Raw genomic sequence first — 16,685 nt, 5'->3', positions numbered from 1 at the left:
AGAGAGAAAATATGACAAAATCATATAAAGTCTATATATAACTTTCATCTGTGACGATGACTGAATATACTACAATTTATAATCTTAATAGACAGGTAAACTCACTCGCATGACACGACGTCGTATTGCGTCACTGGAACATAAGTCACCGTACTCAGCATCTGGTTCATGCAGGTAACGAAGGCATCTGAGGCAAACTGTTCATTCAGACACGAACTGTTCGAAGTCAAGGCTGTAGCGCAAAAAGGCATTTCAAATATAAAGATGTTAACCAGATTGATCAGACAGAATCGATATACGTGTATAAAATCACGAACTTAAAAATATCAGTTTCCTTTTAGCACAACTACCTTAAAAAATTTCCTAAACTTGCATTGCAATAATCCATAATATTTACACAAACTATCCGGAAGATGTGTGGTCATTATGTGATAGCGAGATCAATGATCAATGAAGTCCATGATGACAGAGTAGAGGAGGAAGACAATTATGAAGTATCCAATCAGTAAATGATCAAGAATTACTAAGTGATATTAGGTCCATAGACTGTCCTTGAGTGTTTATATAAGTGCAAAACATTTAAACTTCTCAACTATACATTGTTATTTGATAACATACAAAGAATAATATCTTACGAGATCATTGAATTTCTGCATCAAATCATTACAGTCATTGAGACAGAAACTTATCATTTGTTAAAGTAAAGTATGCAACACAAGCACGTGCGCACACACGCACATACATACATACATACATACATACATACATACATACATGCATACGTACGTACGTACACACACACATACATACATACATACATACATACACATAAATGGTGCACATTTCTTTTAATCATAATTGATCGTGTTTGTTCCATTTTGTTTTAATTGGCTTTTGACTCACAAATATACATCAGAGTACAATATGACAGGATTGATTCAAAAGCACATATTGTAGTCATGGACCATGATGAAAACTCATGCATCTTTTATTGATTAAAACATTAGAATGTGTACAGCATTTGTTGCTATATTAAATAAAACTCCTTTTCTTTCAAAGCGCTCCTCATATAATCTCAAAAATGGTTAACCATGACTAAAGATTAAATAATCATAAACTTATTTGTTTGAACTTAACACAAAATACCAACTTAGGGCTTTTTAAAGAAATGCATGTATTCGATGAGGCAATCGCCACTCTGAAGAATATTCAAAATGAGGGAAAAAATTAAAGAGGAAAAGAGTAAAAGAGTAAATGTGGAAAAGAGTAAAAGAGGAGAAGAATTTCTAAATATGAGACATTTTTATGATAATAAGGAAGGCTTACTGTCTATGTCTTTACATCCGTAATTCACTAGGTAGCTTGCAGGCTCCAACTCGATTCCAAACATATGGGAGAAGGTCATCAGAGAAAGGAATCCTCCACATGCAATGCCTTTCATCATGCACTCGACGTTGGCCTTTCCTGATCTGTCAGGAAGGGGAAGTAGGAACCATACGATTAACTGGTGAAACTATCGAATTGCTTCAGATTTACTAAGTAAAATGTTTCGTCAGAAAACGAGCAGTAAAAGGATTAGCATTTGATGGAAATGCAGGTATAAGACGGTGCATGAAAATGCTGAAGACGCAAGAATACACACCTGTAATTATCATGCATGCTGGTGAGGAAAACATAGTATCTTGAATTTTTGCTGGGGAAAAAACGAGGGGGAAATTTTCATACATTTTTTCTTGTTGCAAGAAATAGAATTATGGAATTTTCCATATGCAAAGCAGATTTTATTAGTAAAGAGACAAGCTACAATTTTTCAATTCTCCAATCAGCAGAAGGCATGCTATATTTAATGTGTTTAGTAGATTAATAAAAGTTATTTAAACAGGAGAGAAATATGATAACAAATATATTTTTTTTAAAAATATTTCTGCCGCACTTACCCACAGATGTATTGGATCCCATAGTTATAGGCTACAAAATCGCCCGCTTTACTTTGGACAGCTTCATGGGGCATGTTGCGTTGAAAATTTCCTCCACAGTCTCCATACTGAGCTGTGCACACATCTGTGAATAATAATAATAATAATAATAATAATAATAAACAAATTAACAGAAAAATACAAGAATGACATATATTGAGTGCCTAAATCGTGTCGGAATGGCGAAGAAAGTCAATGTTTGCACGGTATGATGAAGTAGACAAAACAATGGTCGATATATAGAGAGGTGATCCATAAAAGATCTCATGACAAATTTGACTGAAAGCTAATAAATGCTTGTGCAAATATAGCCAATAAGAAAACAAGTAATCGATACAATAAATGTTCCTACTTTACAGAGCTTGCAAAGACAAAAACTTGGGCAGTGAATCAACTGACAAGAAATCTCAGCGATATTGTCAGAACTTATACATGTATTACATTTAGCAAGAACACCAACATGTATTACATTTAGCAAGAACACCAACATGTATTACATTTAGCAAGAACACCAACATGTATTACATTTAGCAAGAACACCAACATGTATTACATTTAGCAAGAACACCTTGCGTCGGTGACACGCTGGAGGTCTACAAGAAAGAGTGAATGCGTAAAGTTTATAAACAAAAGAAAATAATATCAAAACCGATGAGCTTCGGAAAAGAGAAAGAAAAGGACTGAAATAACTCTAACGCGATGAAAATGGAAGCGGATGGGCTAGAAAGGTCGGTAAAAGTATAGTCAAAACGGGCTTAACGAAGAGAAAGCGTCCGACAAACATCCAGGGATGAAAGCTCGATTCATAGCTTAAACAGGCCAATGAGAAGACACTGAACCAAGCCAAACTGTTGCAATGAAAAGACCTCGCTCGGGAATACTCGTAGATTTTTCTTTGTTCCGTTATGAACCGAGATGGTTAATTGATTTAAGGCAAGCACGCAGTCCAGTGATACGATCGCGTGAGATGTAAGGACAGTTGAAAAAAGCAGATGAAATAGCTTTTCTTTTTCTCAAAGTCAATATTTTGTACAAGAGGTGACGCGATGGGGGGGGGGGGGGCGATGGGCGCATCATACACGTTGAAATAAGGGAACAGTCTATAGATATTATTTATTTCACATTGCCTATGAAGTAAATGTTTGATTATAGAGATACCCATCCATTATTTCCACGTATTTCCTTCATTATTCAGAACAATAATAATAATGAATGATTCAGGGTCGTGTGCAAAATGTGACATGTATCATACAAAAGCATATTTGCAGCACAAATTCTTTGGTGACTATGTTGTCCGTTATATCATCGATGACTATTCATCCATTTGTTCCTTGCCATACTTTAGTGAATAATTATTTTTTTTAATGGAAAATGGATCGGTGAAGCTTCTCTTTCCTCTCCTTAAAATATTATTTTGAACACGTTTTCTAGTATTATTACAGAAATACTTCCAATCTTTTTCAGAATGGGTTCTTTGCCGAGTTGAACATTGTGAAATTAGGGAATTGTCGTGCACTGTATCGAAGAGGTATATCAAGGGGATTACACATATTCCGAAGAGGTTTATCAAGGGGATTACAAATATGCAGAACAGGCTTTCCGTGTAAACGCTTTTGTTTGGGATATTGATGTCTGATGTGGCAGTGGTTGAGATTTCATGTCACACTGTGCGTCCCTACTTTTACAAAAGTTGCAGTGTTACATAAAGGAAGGTCAGACGTACACCTTAAACAAAGCTGTTCCACATGGCTCTTATTTTTAATTCGTCCCCTGCCGGGTTTATGAGTCATAACATCCGTTGTAATGCCTGCGCGCGCCAACCCCTACATCCCTTCAACTAAGTACACATCCGCATGAAAACATAAAACATCCTCGTGTATAATATAATGTCATTCGTACAAAGGGGATCCCGAGTGGCCGAGTGGTCTAAAGAGCTCACCCTTACGGATCTCACCTCTGTCTGCGTGGGTTTGAGTCTGGGAAAGCTTGCCAGTAGCTTCTCGTGGATCGGTGGATCTTTCCATGTTTTTCCCGGGTTCATCCTCCACCATTTATACTGGCCGCCATGTATAAACTATCATGTGTTGATAAATGGCGTTAAAACCCTACAAAAATAATAAAATCATCCGTGCATAGCAGACACACTCGCATGATTACTCCTTATCCAACTCGGAACTATGTATTTGGATTTTGTTTTTTTGTTTAACGTAGCTTTAACAATTTTTCAGTCATATCGCTACGATATCTGCAGTCAGGCAGTTTATAGTGATGTCTAGCACTGAGGCATCATGCCTCATGTAGTGTGATGTCCCACGCAGTCTCATTATCCTGACACCAGGCCGACCAGTCCTAACACTAACCTCTTAATGATGAGTACTAAGCGAGACAGCTGTTAGTACCATTTTTGTATGTCTTTGGTATGACTCAGCCGGGGATCGAACCCATGACCTCCCGCATCCGAGGCGGATGCTCTAACCACTAGGCCACCGGAGCGGTCTGAAATTATGTATAGCAACACCGGGTTCTTTTGACAAAAATCAGGACATATAGACCAGATACAGGATTTCCTTTTCTTTTACTGTATGAACTATGAAAATTTGCAAGTGCCATTAATGATGACTGGGACACACACACACTCTCTCTCTCTCTCTCTCTCTCTCTCTCTCTCTCTGTGAAGAATGCTGAATTTAAATGATTAAATCGCGAAAATGGCTTAAAATGGACCTTACTCGGGAATCAACATTCGGATACAATTAGAAAACAAGATGTACTGAATATGTGCCATCATTATGCGCATTGCCAACACCTGAATTCAACTTTCTCAAATTTTCAGTATTAATACTGCTGCTGCTACTACTACTACTACTACTAAAGCTGTGTTTTTACGGTAACCAAAATATTTACCGCTGTATTGTTGGCTGCTCCTTTACCTTCACATCAAGCAACACGAAAACACATCAAATACTATTGTATATAATGAATGAATGAATGAGATTCAGAATTTTAACGTAGCTTTAACAATTTTCCACTCATATCACTACGATGTCTGCAGTTTGGCAGTTTAATGTGATGCCTAGCACTGGGGCATCATGTAACAGACATGTAGCATGATATCCCACCCAGTCACATTATCCTGACACCAGGCTGACCAGTCCTAACACTAACATCTTAATGCTGAGCTCCTAGCGAGGTAGCTGTTAGTACCATGTTTAGAAGTCTTTAGTATGACTCTGCCGGGTTCGAACCCACGACGGACGCTCTGACCACTAAGCCACCGGAGCGGTATATAAATAAATAAATAAATAAATAAATAAATATCTATCTATCTATCTATTTATCTATCTATCTATCTATCTATCTATCTATCTATCTATCTATCTATCTATATATATATATATATATATATATATATATATATATATATATATATATATATATATATATATATATATACAGAGAGAGAGAGAGAGAGAGAGAGAGAGAGAGTGATAGATAGATAGTATGCATGCTGTATCAATGATATATCACGAGATGTATACAGTTTTCATTAAAAGGAAACGAGGCTTGCCGAGTTTCCTCTTCATGAAAAATGTATACAACGAGTGGTATATCATATATACAGCGTACATACTATACATATATTTCATTTATATCACATACAAATACATGTATTCGTCCTCTGAACGGAGTTAAGATTTACTACAGCCAACTGTGTACTGACCGAGTGAATGAACTCTGAGCAGTTTGTACATTATGCAGGAGGGGGTGGGGGAAGAAAGCGGAAAGGATTGCAATGATAAATTGTGTAAGATTTTAAATTCATTTATATATTGGGAGCTAGCTTTGGTACTGATATTTGTAAAGTTTGCTCGGGTTTAGTACTGCCTCTGGTATATATGACACAGTGATGAGTTAGAATGAGTTGCTTGTCTCATTGATGTATATTCTTCTGCTTTTATCTCTTTGATTATATCACTTAAAATGTAATTGATAAATCGTTGTGAGTTTTTTCATAGTTCTAATCATGCTTTCTTATCAGACTCATTTTAAACTTTACGTCCTCTATCCTTTGACTTTTCTCGGATAAATGATACTATAACTATAAATCTGTTAGTCAGCCCTTATTTTCTTCCTGAAGTGCTAACTTTTGTGAAATTTTCTTCAATAGATTTTATATTTTCTATCGCTCCGTTGAATTTAATTCATCAGATCTACCTATAACAGTTGCAGTTAAGATTGTAAAGTGTTGGAGTCTTCGAGAGATTGTTTAATTTTATTTCTATGTGACTCTCCAAGCCATCTTTTTCGGCATTTATACTCTACGTAAACGGTTGTATATATTCTCTTACTGTCTTGCAAAGCTTTTTTTAGCAGTGGAGATAGTACTGAAATTGTATCCGAACAGTTCATGTATGAATATAAAATGATGCTTCATCAACATGTGTATGTAGATATAAGATTTTGCTAGTTCATCGTTAGCACTCTGTTCAACAGCTTCTAATTAAATGTCAGCTTGTTCCTCCCATGGGATAATACCTTTCGAATTGTTATTCCCTACGGTTTATATATCTGAGTATCAATTCCTCTATTGTATAAAATGTATATTAACCTCAAAATTTTGTAAATACTGATTTGCTATTTTGGTAATGAGGATATTGCTTAAGTCAATTTAATTTTTGCTAGTGCAACGCTTGTAAAAAAATCTGGCTTTTTGTAATAATTGAATAAAGAAAAACATTTGCGTACCATCGTGAAAGAAGAATCGACATGGTTGCGAAGCGACGTTTTCAACTCATTCTATACAGGATCTTCATTTTACATAAAAAAATATATAACAGGCATACCATTAAAATTTGTAAACGTGCCGTTTTTATCTCTAGTGCAGATATTTAATTTGTTAATTGAAACTCCTCTGGATTTGCTTGCAATGGCCATTACGCAAAGAAAAGGTTGTTAACTGGCGCACACTATCGTACACACTGTTAATAAACAATAGTGCGATTTTGGTTTCTTCGGTTTGGTCGAGTAAATCCATTATTGTTCGGGTTTTATAAACCTATGTACTGTATTATCGGATCAATTAGATACACGCGGAATGTTTGGATATTTAAACAATATCAATTCTTAATTGTAGTTCTTTCTCGGCGGTATTTGAACTTTTGAATTTTATATAAGAAAAACGTTATCGAAGCTGTTCCCGATAAGCATAATACAGAAACACTTGAAAATGTTTATATACCTTCTTCCAACCTGTTGTGCTCGATCTGTTTAATCAAAGAATTTTTTTTTTTAGTTTGATAAGCATATTACCAACGTTGCTGCTTTTTTGTTATGGACATTATAAGCTTTCAGCAAGTCTTGGCTCTTTAGGACAACTCAAATGGGGGCGAACTTAATTGCATTTTCATACGTTTATCTAACAACAAATATTTTAGCAGAAATTATTTTAGATAAACATCCATCTGCTATCCGTTAGCCGATGCTGAACTTGCTAATAAAAAAACTTGTTGGAACTTCCTCAGTATACATTGTGTTGTTGGCGGACCAATTGTACACTAAATAGCTTTCTACAAATAAAATTTAGATCTCTTAAAAGATGTGACTAACGTCTCATGGTAAATTTTGCCGATAGTGATTTTATTTTGCTGTTCATCTTATTATTTGTTTAGCTAAAAAGTTTAAGAACTCAGAATTAACGTTGTTCACAAGGCTTTACGCTATTGGGTTGTAATATGCAGATTTATTAATCTTAGGATGGTTTGTTATCCAACAGGCTGCCGTTGGATACCTCATCATTCAATTGATCCAACAGGCTGCCGGTGGATATCTCATCATTCAACTGATCCAACAGGCTGCCGTTGGATACCTTATCATTCAGTTGATCAAACAGGCTGTCGTTGGATACCTCATGATTCAATTGATCCAACAGGCTGCCGTTGGATATCTCATAATTAAACTGATCCAACAGGCTGCCGTTGGATACCTCATCTTTCATTTGTTGAAAAATTGCCAGAATCTTCTGGAAAAAAGAAACCGCGGTTCTCTTTTTAACTGATATCCGTAATCAGTCTTATAATTACAAATGGGTATGCGAATAGCAGGTTGCACATGCCTCTAAACTATACGTACATCAGTAGTAAGGTGGGCCACCCTAGCCTCAATGGGAATTATCATTACAGAGACCCCTGGGCCACTCTAGCCTCAATGGAAAATTAACATGGAGAAAAATCGTGGGCCACTCTAGCCTCAAGGGGAATTTAACATGGGAAATAGTCTTGGGCTACTCTAGCCTCAAGGGGAATTGAACATGGAGAAAAAACCCTGGGCCACTCTAGCCTCAAGGGGAATTGAACATGAAAATTTAAATTTAAATTTAAAAAAGGGGTAGGCAATTGAAAAGTCATTCTCTTTTCGAGAAATATGGCTGGCCCTGAAAAGGGCCTTTGGGTTTATGTTAATGTATTCATTAACATAAAGGGCACCGCATTGGTCTTCTTCTTGTCCTTAGGCTGCGTCTCACTGTTGGCCCGTAAATTAGCACTCTTTTCAGGCATCCTTGTCTTTCAACGTAGATCCTAAGTATCCACAGGCTGGTGTTTGTCCTGTGGACAACGGTCCACTTGGACCGGACATACATGAGCATATCCGTCCTAAACATCATGGAAGACACAAGGGTGGATGATTCAACTGTGGTCCACATCTTGAAGCGACGAGAACAGGTGAATCAATACAGTGAACTGCGCTTATTTATAGGTAGAGGAAGGAGTGAAACGGATTGAGTTCATTTACCAATCGGAACACGCGTTACAAAATTCAGTCAGTCCACATCCAATCCGAAGAGAGCAGTCTGTGACGTCACGTGGTCTATATAGATTCGCTAGTGCTTGTGTACAGTCAATCTACGCGACAGTGATTCAACATGACGGAAATTCAGAAAACGATCCATTGGGGTGCACCAGCAGGGGAGACTGTCCAAGGGAACCCGGACTTACTTTCAGAAGAGGTGAATTGGGATTTTGTGGATTTTCTCTCCTCGCAAGAATTTGTTCCGGAACCTTCGTTACCTTCTTCATTACCGCAAGTGGAGAATTTTAGACAGAGACAGAAAGAAGAATTGGAGAAATTTATACAACGACAAAAGGAAGCGGAACAAGCTTTTCTCCTACAGCAACAGCAGCAAGAAGAAGAGGTAAGAAAAAAAAAACAACAGCAACAACAGCAAGAAGAAGTAGCAGCAAAGAAACAAGAGGCTGAAAATCAAACGGTCACGGTACTGTTGGACATTTTAGCGGAGTTAAGAAGTCTGAAACAAATGTATCAGACTTCTTTATTACGACCGAAGAGAATACGACCTTCCCGAGCTAAACACGTTAACCCTGTGACTAAGCCTACCGTACCACCCTTAGTGATTTCAACCCAATCATCATCAACATTACGCAGTCCAGAAGTAGGCCTTGGCCGTGGCAAAGGCTTAAGGCAGTTAAAGTTGATTGCTTAAACTCACCCCTACACCAAAATAAAAAGGCCCTTTTCAGGGCCACCCACGTCTCTCGAAAAGAGATAGCCTTTCAATTTGCCAATAACTCAAAAAAACCAACAAATAAACAACCCATTTTACCCCTATAGTACGTTTTTTTTGTATGAGTGCGTGAGTGTACGTTCTTATTTTAAAATCAAAACTCAAAGACACTTACCTTATATCATTAATTTATTCTTTTCTCTATTGTTACAATCCAATTCACAATTCACAACACAACACTTTAATAAAAAGTTCATTGACTTCTTCTTTCTCCTTGTTTAGTCTCTCTGTTTTTTGAATTTCACAGGCTTTTCCTCTTCTTCCTCTTCACTTTCTTCCCTTCTTCTTTTCTTCTCCTGTTTCTTTTTCTTCACCTGTCTGCTTTCTTCCTCTGAAGAATCCCTCTCTTCTTCCGAAGAATCCCTCTCTTCTTCTGAAGAATCCTTCTTTTCTTCTGACCCCTCTTGTTTCTTTTTTGGGTAATCTGGAGACCAATGTCTTTTTTCTTTACGATAATAACAGGTATCTTGACTTTTGTCTTTTTTAGCCCCTGTTTTTGTTCTTTTTTGACGGTCTGGACACTCTGAAGACCAATGCCCTTTCTTCTGACAGATATAGCAAGTATCTTGACTTTTATCTCGAAAGGAAGGAGAGTAGTCCGTGGGCTGGTCTGAAGAGAATTTTCTAATGACCCCTCGCAAAGCTCTGACGAAACGTTCGATTTGGTTAGTCTCTTCCATCGTTGTGCTCGGCTTGAGAGTGAAATGAATAGTGAAAGGACAAGACTCACACCCTTTTTATATACGCTGGTTTGCCATGACTATAAATTAGTCTATGGTGTTTAAACTTGAGTCATTTGACGTTTTGCACTCAAGATGAAACGATCCTATTCATTCGAGAAGAAAGAAGAAGAAAGTAAGAGGCAGAAACGTGATCTATCGCCTCGTACCAGGGCTGAAATCTTGGCACAAATTCATGCCAGTGATTTTGAAGAGGACATGAGTGAACCAGAATCCGAACCCTCTAAACCAAGTTCACCACCCTTAGCCAACCCTGAAAAGTACTATTCCATTCGAGAGACGGAAAAGCGCTCCTCTAGAAAATTTAGAACCACGGCTTACACCTACACAGTGAAGTTTAAAGATTTCAAGGCCGACGTACCATTGGAGAAAGCAGAAGGGTTTATCACCGAGATGTGGGATTCTTTGCTCACCGCACTCAAGCGACAATGTCAACCCAAAGAAGACGATCGCTTGACACTATCCATAGATCACGACGGTTTGAAATGCCCTGTTTGGATCGAGTTTAGCAGATCCACAGAACTAACCCCTTCCAAAGTCATGGACAAGATTCAACACGTACAACAATCTAATGACCAGTTTGACATCACCGATGGTAAAGCCACACTGAAAATGGCCCATGTCTCTCCTCCTCAAGGGACTGGACGCAAAAAGATGTTATTGGTGGACGACCTTCGCAACACCAAAACAAGTCTGGTCCGAATTAACAACCCTCAAGACCAGATGTGTTTAGCTCGAACCATCGTGGTGGGACGAACCTATGCCAACAAGAACGACACGACAGAATGGAAAAGAGCCTGGAAAACTATTCGACAATCGGACCGAGCCAAACAACGAAACGAAGCAGAACTCCTGTTGCAACAAGCTGGTCTGTCCAAAGACACACCCTGTGGCATTCCTGAGATGCAGAAATTGCAAGATGCCCTAGCTCCACGCTACACCTTGAAAGTGCACCCTCAAGAAATGCGCGGACCTCTGTTGTTTCGAGGCCAAGACTTTAAGGACGGAAAATACATTCATGTTTATTATCACGATGACCATTTCGATACCATTACCACTATCACCGGATTCCTGGGATACAGATATTACTGTGAGAAATGTGATTATGGTTATAACAATCGAGAGCAACACAAGCATTGTGGATGGAAATGCTCAGGATGTTTGGCCTCTCCACCCTGTCTGAGCGAAGAATCAGTGCCTTGTTCGACTTGTCTGCGCACGTTTGTCAGCCCTACCTGTTACCAACAACATTTGAAAACACAAGGTTCACAGAAGAAATGTGCTTGTCAACTCCTGAGATTGTGCCCTACCTGTGGACAAGGCATACTTACCAATAATGCCAAGGCACACGTATGTCGAGGAAAGAAAAAATGTCACATTTGTCACCATATCGTGGACTTGGAACACCAATGCTACGTGCAAAAATACCAACCCCCACCAGAGAAAGAGGACGGTCACAAGAGGAAAGTCAATTTCATCTTTTTCGATTTCGAATGCATGCAAGAGACTGGCATTCACATTCCTAATTTCTGCGTGGCTCATCGAGAGTGCGAGAAGTGCATTCAAGAACCTATCTTCAGTCATTGCCCTCACTGCAGCAAAATTCCCGGAGGGCGTGAAAAAATCTTTCGAGGAACGAACACGTTAGCCGATTTTGCCCAATGGGTCTTAGATCCCATCGACAAGACGTGGAGCCAAGAGGACATCGAACGTTACGGAGATTGTCATCGTCATGCCACAGTGATGGCTCACAATTTCTCCGGATACGATGGACAGTTTCTTTTGAGATACTATACGGAACAAGGCACCGAACGTCCTAAAGTCACTTTGAACGGAGCCAAAATCATTTTCATGCAAGTGGGACAAGTACAGTTTAAAGATTCGATGAGCTATTTGGCCATGCCTTTGAGCCGAATGCCCAAAACGTTTGGAATGACAGAAATGGCTAAAGGGTACTTTCCTCACTTTTTCAATACGGAAGCCAATCAACACGCCGTTCTACCCCATTTGCCTGAGGCTCACTATTACGACCCCGACAACATGCGTACCGAACAACGAGAAGCTTTCTACGCTTGGTACCAGGCTCACGCCTCGGACACTTTCGACTTTCAGGAAGAAATGCTAAAGTATTGTCGTTCCGACGTGGGCATTTTACGACGTTGCTGTGGAAAATTTCGAGAACTGTTCATGGAACACGGAGGGGTCGATCCTTTGAAAGAAGCTTGCACCATTGCCAAAGCGTGTTCCTTAGTGTATCGACAACGATTCATGCCTGAAAACACCGTGGCTGTCATCAGTCCTCAAACGACCCACTATGTCAAACGTCAATACTCGGTCAAAGCTCTACGTTGGTTACATTACTTGTGCGACAAGGAAGACAAATGGATTCAGCATGCCCGCAACGGAGGAGGCGAAAAGACCATCGGAACGTATTCGGTCGATGGCTGGGACTTAGAAAACCCCAAGATCGTGTACGAGTTTAACGGTTGCTTATTTCACGGATGTCCCGTCTGTTACCCTGATCGTAGCACTAAAAATCAGTTTTTACAACGAACCATGGAAGACTTGTACCAGGACACTTGTCAGCGACGCCTAAAGTTAGAACAGCAAGGATACCAAGTGGTGGAAATGTGGGAACATGAGTACGATCACCGAATGAAAACCGATCCCGAGTTTAAACGCCTCGTGGAAAGTTACCAGTTCATGGACTCGTTGAATCCGAGGTATAGTTTGTACGGAGGAAGGACCAATGCCACCTGTTTGCTGTACCAAGCCGACGAAGAGAAAGGAGAAGAAATCAAATACTTGGACGTGTGTTCGCTGTATCCCTACGTGTGCAAATATTGTCGCTTTCCTGTAGGGCACCCGCAATTGTTCACGGAACACATCGACCTGAAAAACATTCGACAATACGAAGGCTTGATCAAGTGTAAAGTTTTGCCTCCCACGAACCTATACCATCCCGTCTTATCTCACCATTGTCAAGGCAAATTGATGTTTCCCTTGTGTCGTACTTGTGCCGAAACGTGCAACCAAGACCAACCTTGTCAGCACACCCAGGAAGAACGTGCGTTGACGGGAACCTGGGTCTGGGTAGAATTGTTCAAAGCTCTGGACATGGGATACGAACTGTTAGAAGTGTACGAAATTTGCCACTTTCCCAAGACACAACAGTACCACAAGAGTGACCCTACTCAGAAAGGCATTTTCGCCGACTACGTGGATGCCTTTTTGAAACTGAAACAAGAAGCCAGCGGCTATCCGTCCTGGTGTCACACTCCCGAAGACCAAATACAATTCAAAGAGAAATACTATGAACAAGAAGGCATCTCTTTAGACCACATCGAGAAAAACGAAGGCAGGCGATCGTTTGCCAAAGCGATGTTAAATTGCTTGTGGGGTAAAATGGCACAAAGACCGTGTTTACCCAAGACGGAATATTTGACAGAACCTTCCCGCTACTTCCAGATGATTCACGACAAAACCAAATACATGAAACACGTGGACGTCGTTCGCGAGGATTTAATCTTGGTCAATTACGAAGAAGATCTGGACTTTGTACAAGACGACCCTTTTGGAAATGTCATCATTGCGGCTTACGTGACAGCCCATGCTCGCTTAAAATTGTACGAAGCTTTAGAACTGTTAGGGGAACGCGTCCTGTACTTTGACACGGACAGTTGCATTTACATCCATCACCCGATTCAACATCACCCTGACATCGAAGGAGTCCGTTTAGGAGCCTGGACAGACGAGCATCCCGACGACAAGATTCTAAGTTTCGTCAGTGGTGGTCCCAAAAATTACGGCTACGAATACCGTGACAAACAAGGAGAAGTGCACACGATGTTCAAAGTGAAAGGACTGACTCTGAATCATCGTACCAGTCAAGTGGTCAACTTTGGGGTATTGAAAGAAGCCTTGCAATCGGGAGAGGATGGAAACTTTAAAGTGACCACCTATCAACCGAGCAAGGTTGTACGTTTACCCACTCACCACATCGTCAGTCGACCCTTGGAAAAAGTCTATCAAATCGTGTACCAGAAGCGAGTGAGACTTCCCAATCACTTTACGTTGCCGTACGGTCACGTCGGTATTGGTCTGTATATAAAAAGAACCCTAGGCAAGATCGATAGTTCATTGTGACTACCAAGACCAAGCGAACAAGATGAATACTTTCAGAGAAACACAGAACAAGTTGTTTAGAAAGGCACAATTCAAGTGTGAGGCTTCGGAAGTGGAATGCGATTGTGAGCCTTGCGATGGATACGATGCTGTACGCTGTGACCTGAGCGATGCCGTAAAGCCTCATGGGAACTTTAGTGTCACTACCCCTATCATGGAAAGGGATGCTGTGCGTGTCAAACCTGAGGGATGCGAAAGTGGTGCCGCCAGTCCTGTTGGACATTTTACTGGGCTTCGTTTTAAAGGGGAATGTTCACCTTCACGTCTACCCCCCTACGGATGTCATCCAGCCCTGAGCAAACTCCTGCCCATGTCACTCAACCCTCATCGAAACGAACCTGTGAAAGACGAATATTCGTTTCCTGTGCGTTTGTCGGAATACTGCGACTTTGAAAATCGTCTTCAATCGTTCAAAGGAAAATGGCCTAAGTATCTGGGAGGCCCGACCCCCGAAGAATTAGCCAGAGCCGGATTTTTCTACTTGGGCGAAGGAGATAAAGTCAAGTGCTTCAGTTGCGGTGTGTCACTTCACCACTGGGAACCACAAGATTCGGCCTACGTAGAACATGCTCGATGGTCACCGAATTGTCATTACTTACCCTTAGTGGGACCGAGACATTGAAGTAACTTACCATGTCGTTGACGAAGAAGAAACCAGATTGGTTAGGAGTCAAATGTTGGACATCACCGAGACCAGTATTTAAACTTCATTTCAAAAACGATATTGAATCATTACCTAAAGAACTGCAAGAGAAGATTTACAAAGAAGTTTGGCAGGGGTTTGCCAGAGTGAAATCTCAATGGGTCATTGTAGAACTTTTGTGTCGAGAAATTCATAAGAGGAAAGTGAAAAAAGTCAACCAGTGTGTTAGTTTTCTTTGGGTCAAGGGTGCATTCATCCTATTATATCGCTTTAGACCGTTTACATCAAAAGAGTTCTGTGACATTCTTGGACGTTACCCTGAATGGCAGTGGTCAGAAATTACTCACTATGTGGATTACTTTTGCTCTCTATGAGAAGATTGTGAATTGTACGGACTGACTTATTCATGGATACTTTACAAGAGAACATTTTGGGCTTGCCTGAGGAGTTGAGAGAAAGGATTTACCGAGAGCTGGTGAAAATACAAGTGAAACGTAAAGAACAATTGCATCCGTTACGTCACCAGATCTTTAACCACTGGTACCTGAATGGTATAAGAGGACTGATTCGTCAGAAATTTTTTCAGTGGTCAGACCTTGTTGAACACTTTCAGTTTGGGGATGATGACGGACTAGACGTTCGTAATTTTGGTTACTTCGAGATTCACTTACTGCAACGTATTGAGGAAGACGAGTTAAAGGATTACCAACATTTGTTACATGGAATCTGTTTAGAAAAAGACGAAACATCTAGACAAACTCTGACGTTTCAGTTACAGTATGTAACATTTAAATTCCCTACTGGAGAACGAACATGTTTGGTTATAAATTACCTTTATTGCTTCCGAAACAAAGACACTATAAAATCAAGTTGCCATGCCACGGATTATGTCACATATTATTGAACACATTCCGTGGAAGGAACTCAATGACCATATTCAAACCGTGGATCATTACCATCGATTATTACAAGAACTGTATCCATTCAATTTGCGACGACAAGTGGTGTGTGTCTTAGTGACTTGTTTTCTGGGATTTCGTTTACCAGCCGATTCTTTGTGGACTCTTTACGATCAGTACTTACCACCTCAATGGCCTTAAATGGTCACGAAAAACTCCTTTTGCTCAAAGCCTTGCGTTTTCATCTGGATACTTCTCGACCTCAACAGGAAAAAAGATTCGTCAACTTTTAGCTACCCAAGACGTGTATGACGATGTGTGTGTAGCTTGTGACTTACATCCCCATTGGACAGATGTCCGTGCCTGGAAAGAATGGGGTTTTGAGGCTTGGACCCAAGAAGTGGCCCAGTATGCACGAGAGTTGTTCAAGGAAAAAAGTTAATTTTCAACCTGTGTTAGTGACGGTGCCAGAAGAACCCGTCACCCAGGACAGGACTGTCGTGGACAGACCTGAAAGACCCTTTCGGGAGGACACTTGTGTGACCTTACCCCCTACTATAGAACTGGTTAGAACATTACCCAAAACATGTTGTTGTTGTACAGACACTTGTTTTTATTCCACGTTAATGGTTATCATGTGCCTTTTATCCTTGTACTTAAGCC

The 16,685-nt window shown here is 40.0% G+C and overlaps 1 protein-coding gene across 1 annotated transcript in view; it reads right to left on the bottom strand.

Annotated features, from left to right (window-relative positions):
- Positions 1-16,685, bottom strand: part of LOC149800057 (uncharacterized) — a 72,209-nt gene that overhangs the window by 1,569 nt on the left and 53,955 nt on the right. The window contains exons 6-8 of the mRNA XM_089957179.1: positions 1,938-2,061; positions 1,327-1,469; positions 106-232 (exon numbers count right to left, since the gene is read on the bottom strand). Coding sequence (XP_089813305.1) covers positions 106-232; positions 1,327-1,469; positions 1,938-2,061 — 394 coding nt within the window. The remainder of the gene's footprint in view (positions 1-105; positions 233-1,326; positions 1,470-1,937; positions 2,062-16,685) is intronic.

Source organism: Sinohyriopsis cumingii, chromosome 5 (genome assembly GCF_028554795.1).
Source record: "Sinohyriopsis cumingii isolate HCF-2022 chromosome 5, ASM2855479v2, whole genome shotgun sequence".
Lineage (NCBI taxonomy): Eukaryota > Metazoa > Mollusca > Bivalvia > Unionida > Unionidae > Sinohyriopsis > Sinohyriopsis cumingii.
The sequence above is the reverse complement of the archived record's forward strand: the minus strand, read 5'-3'. Positions and strand labels throughout refer to the sequence as shown.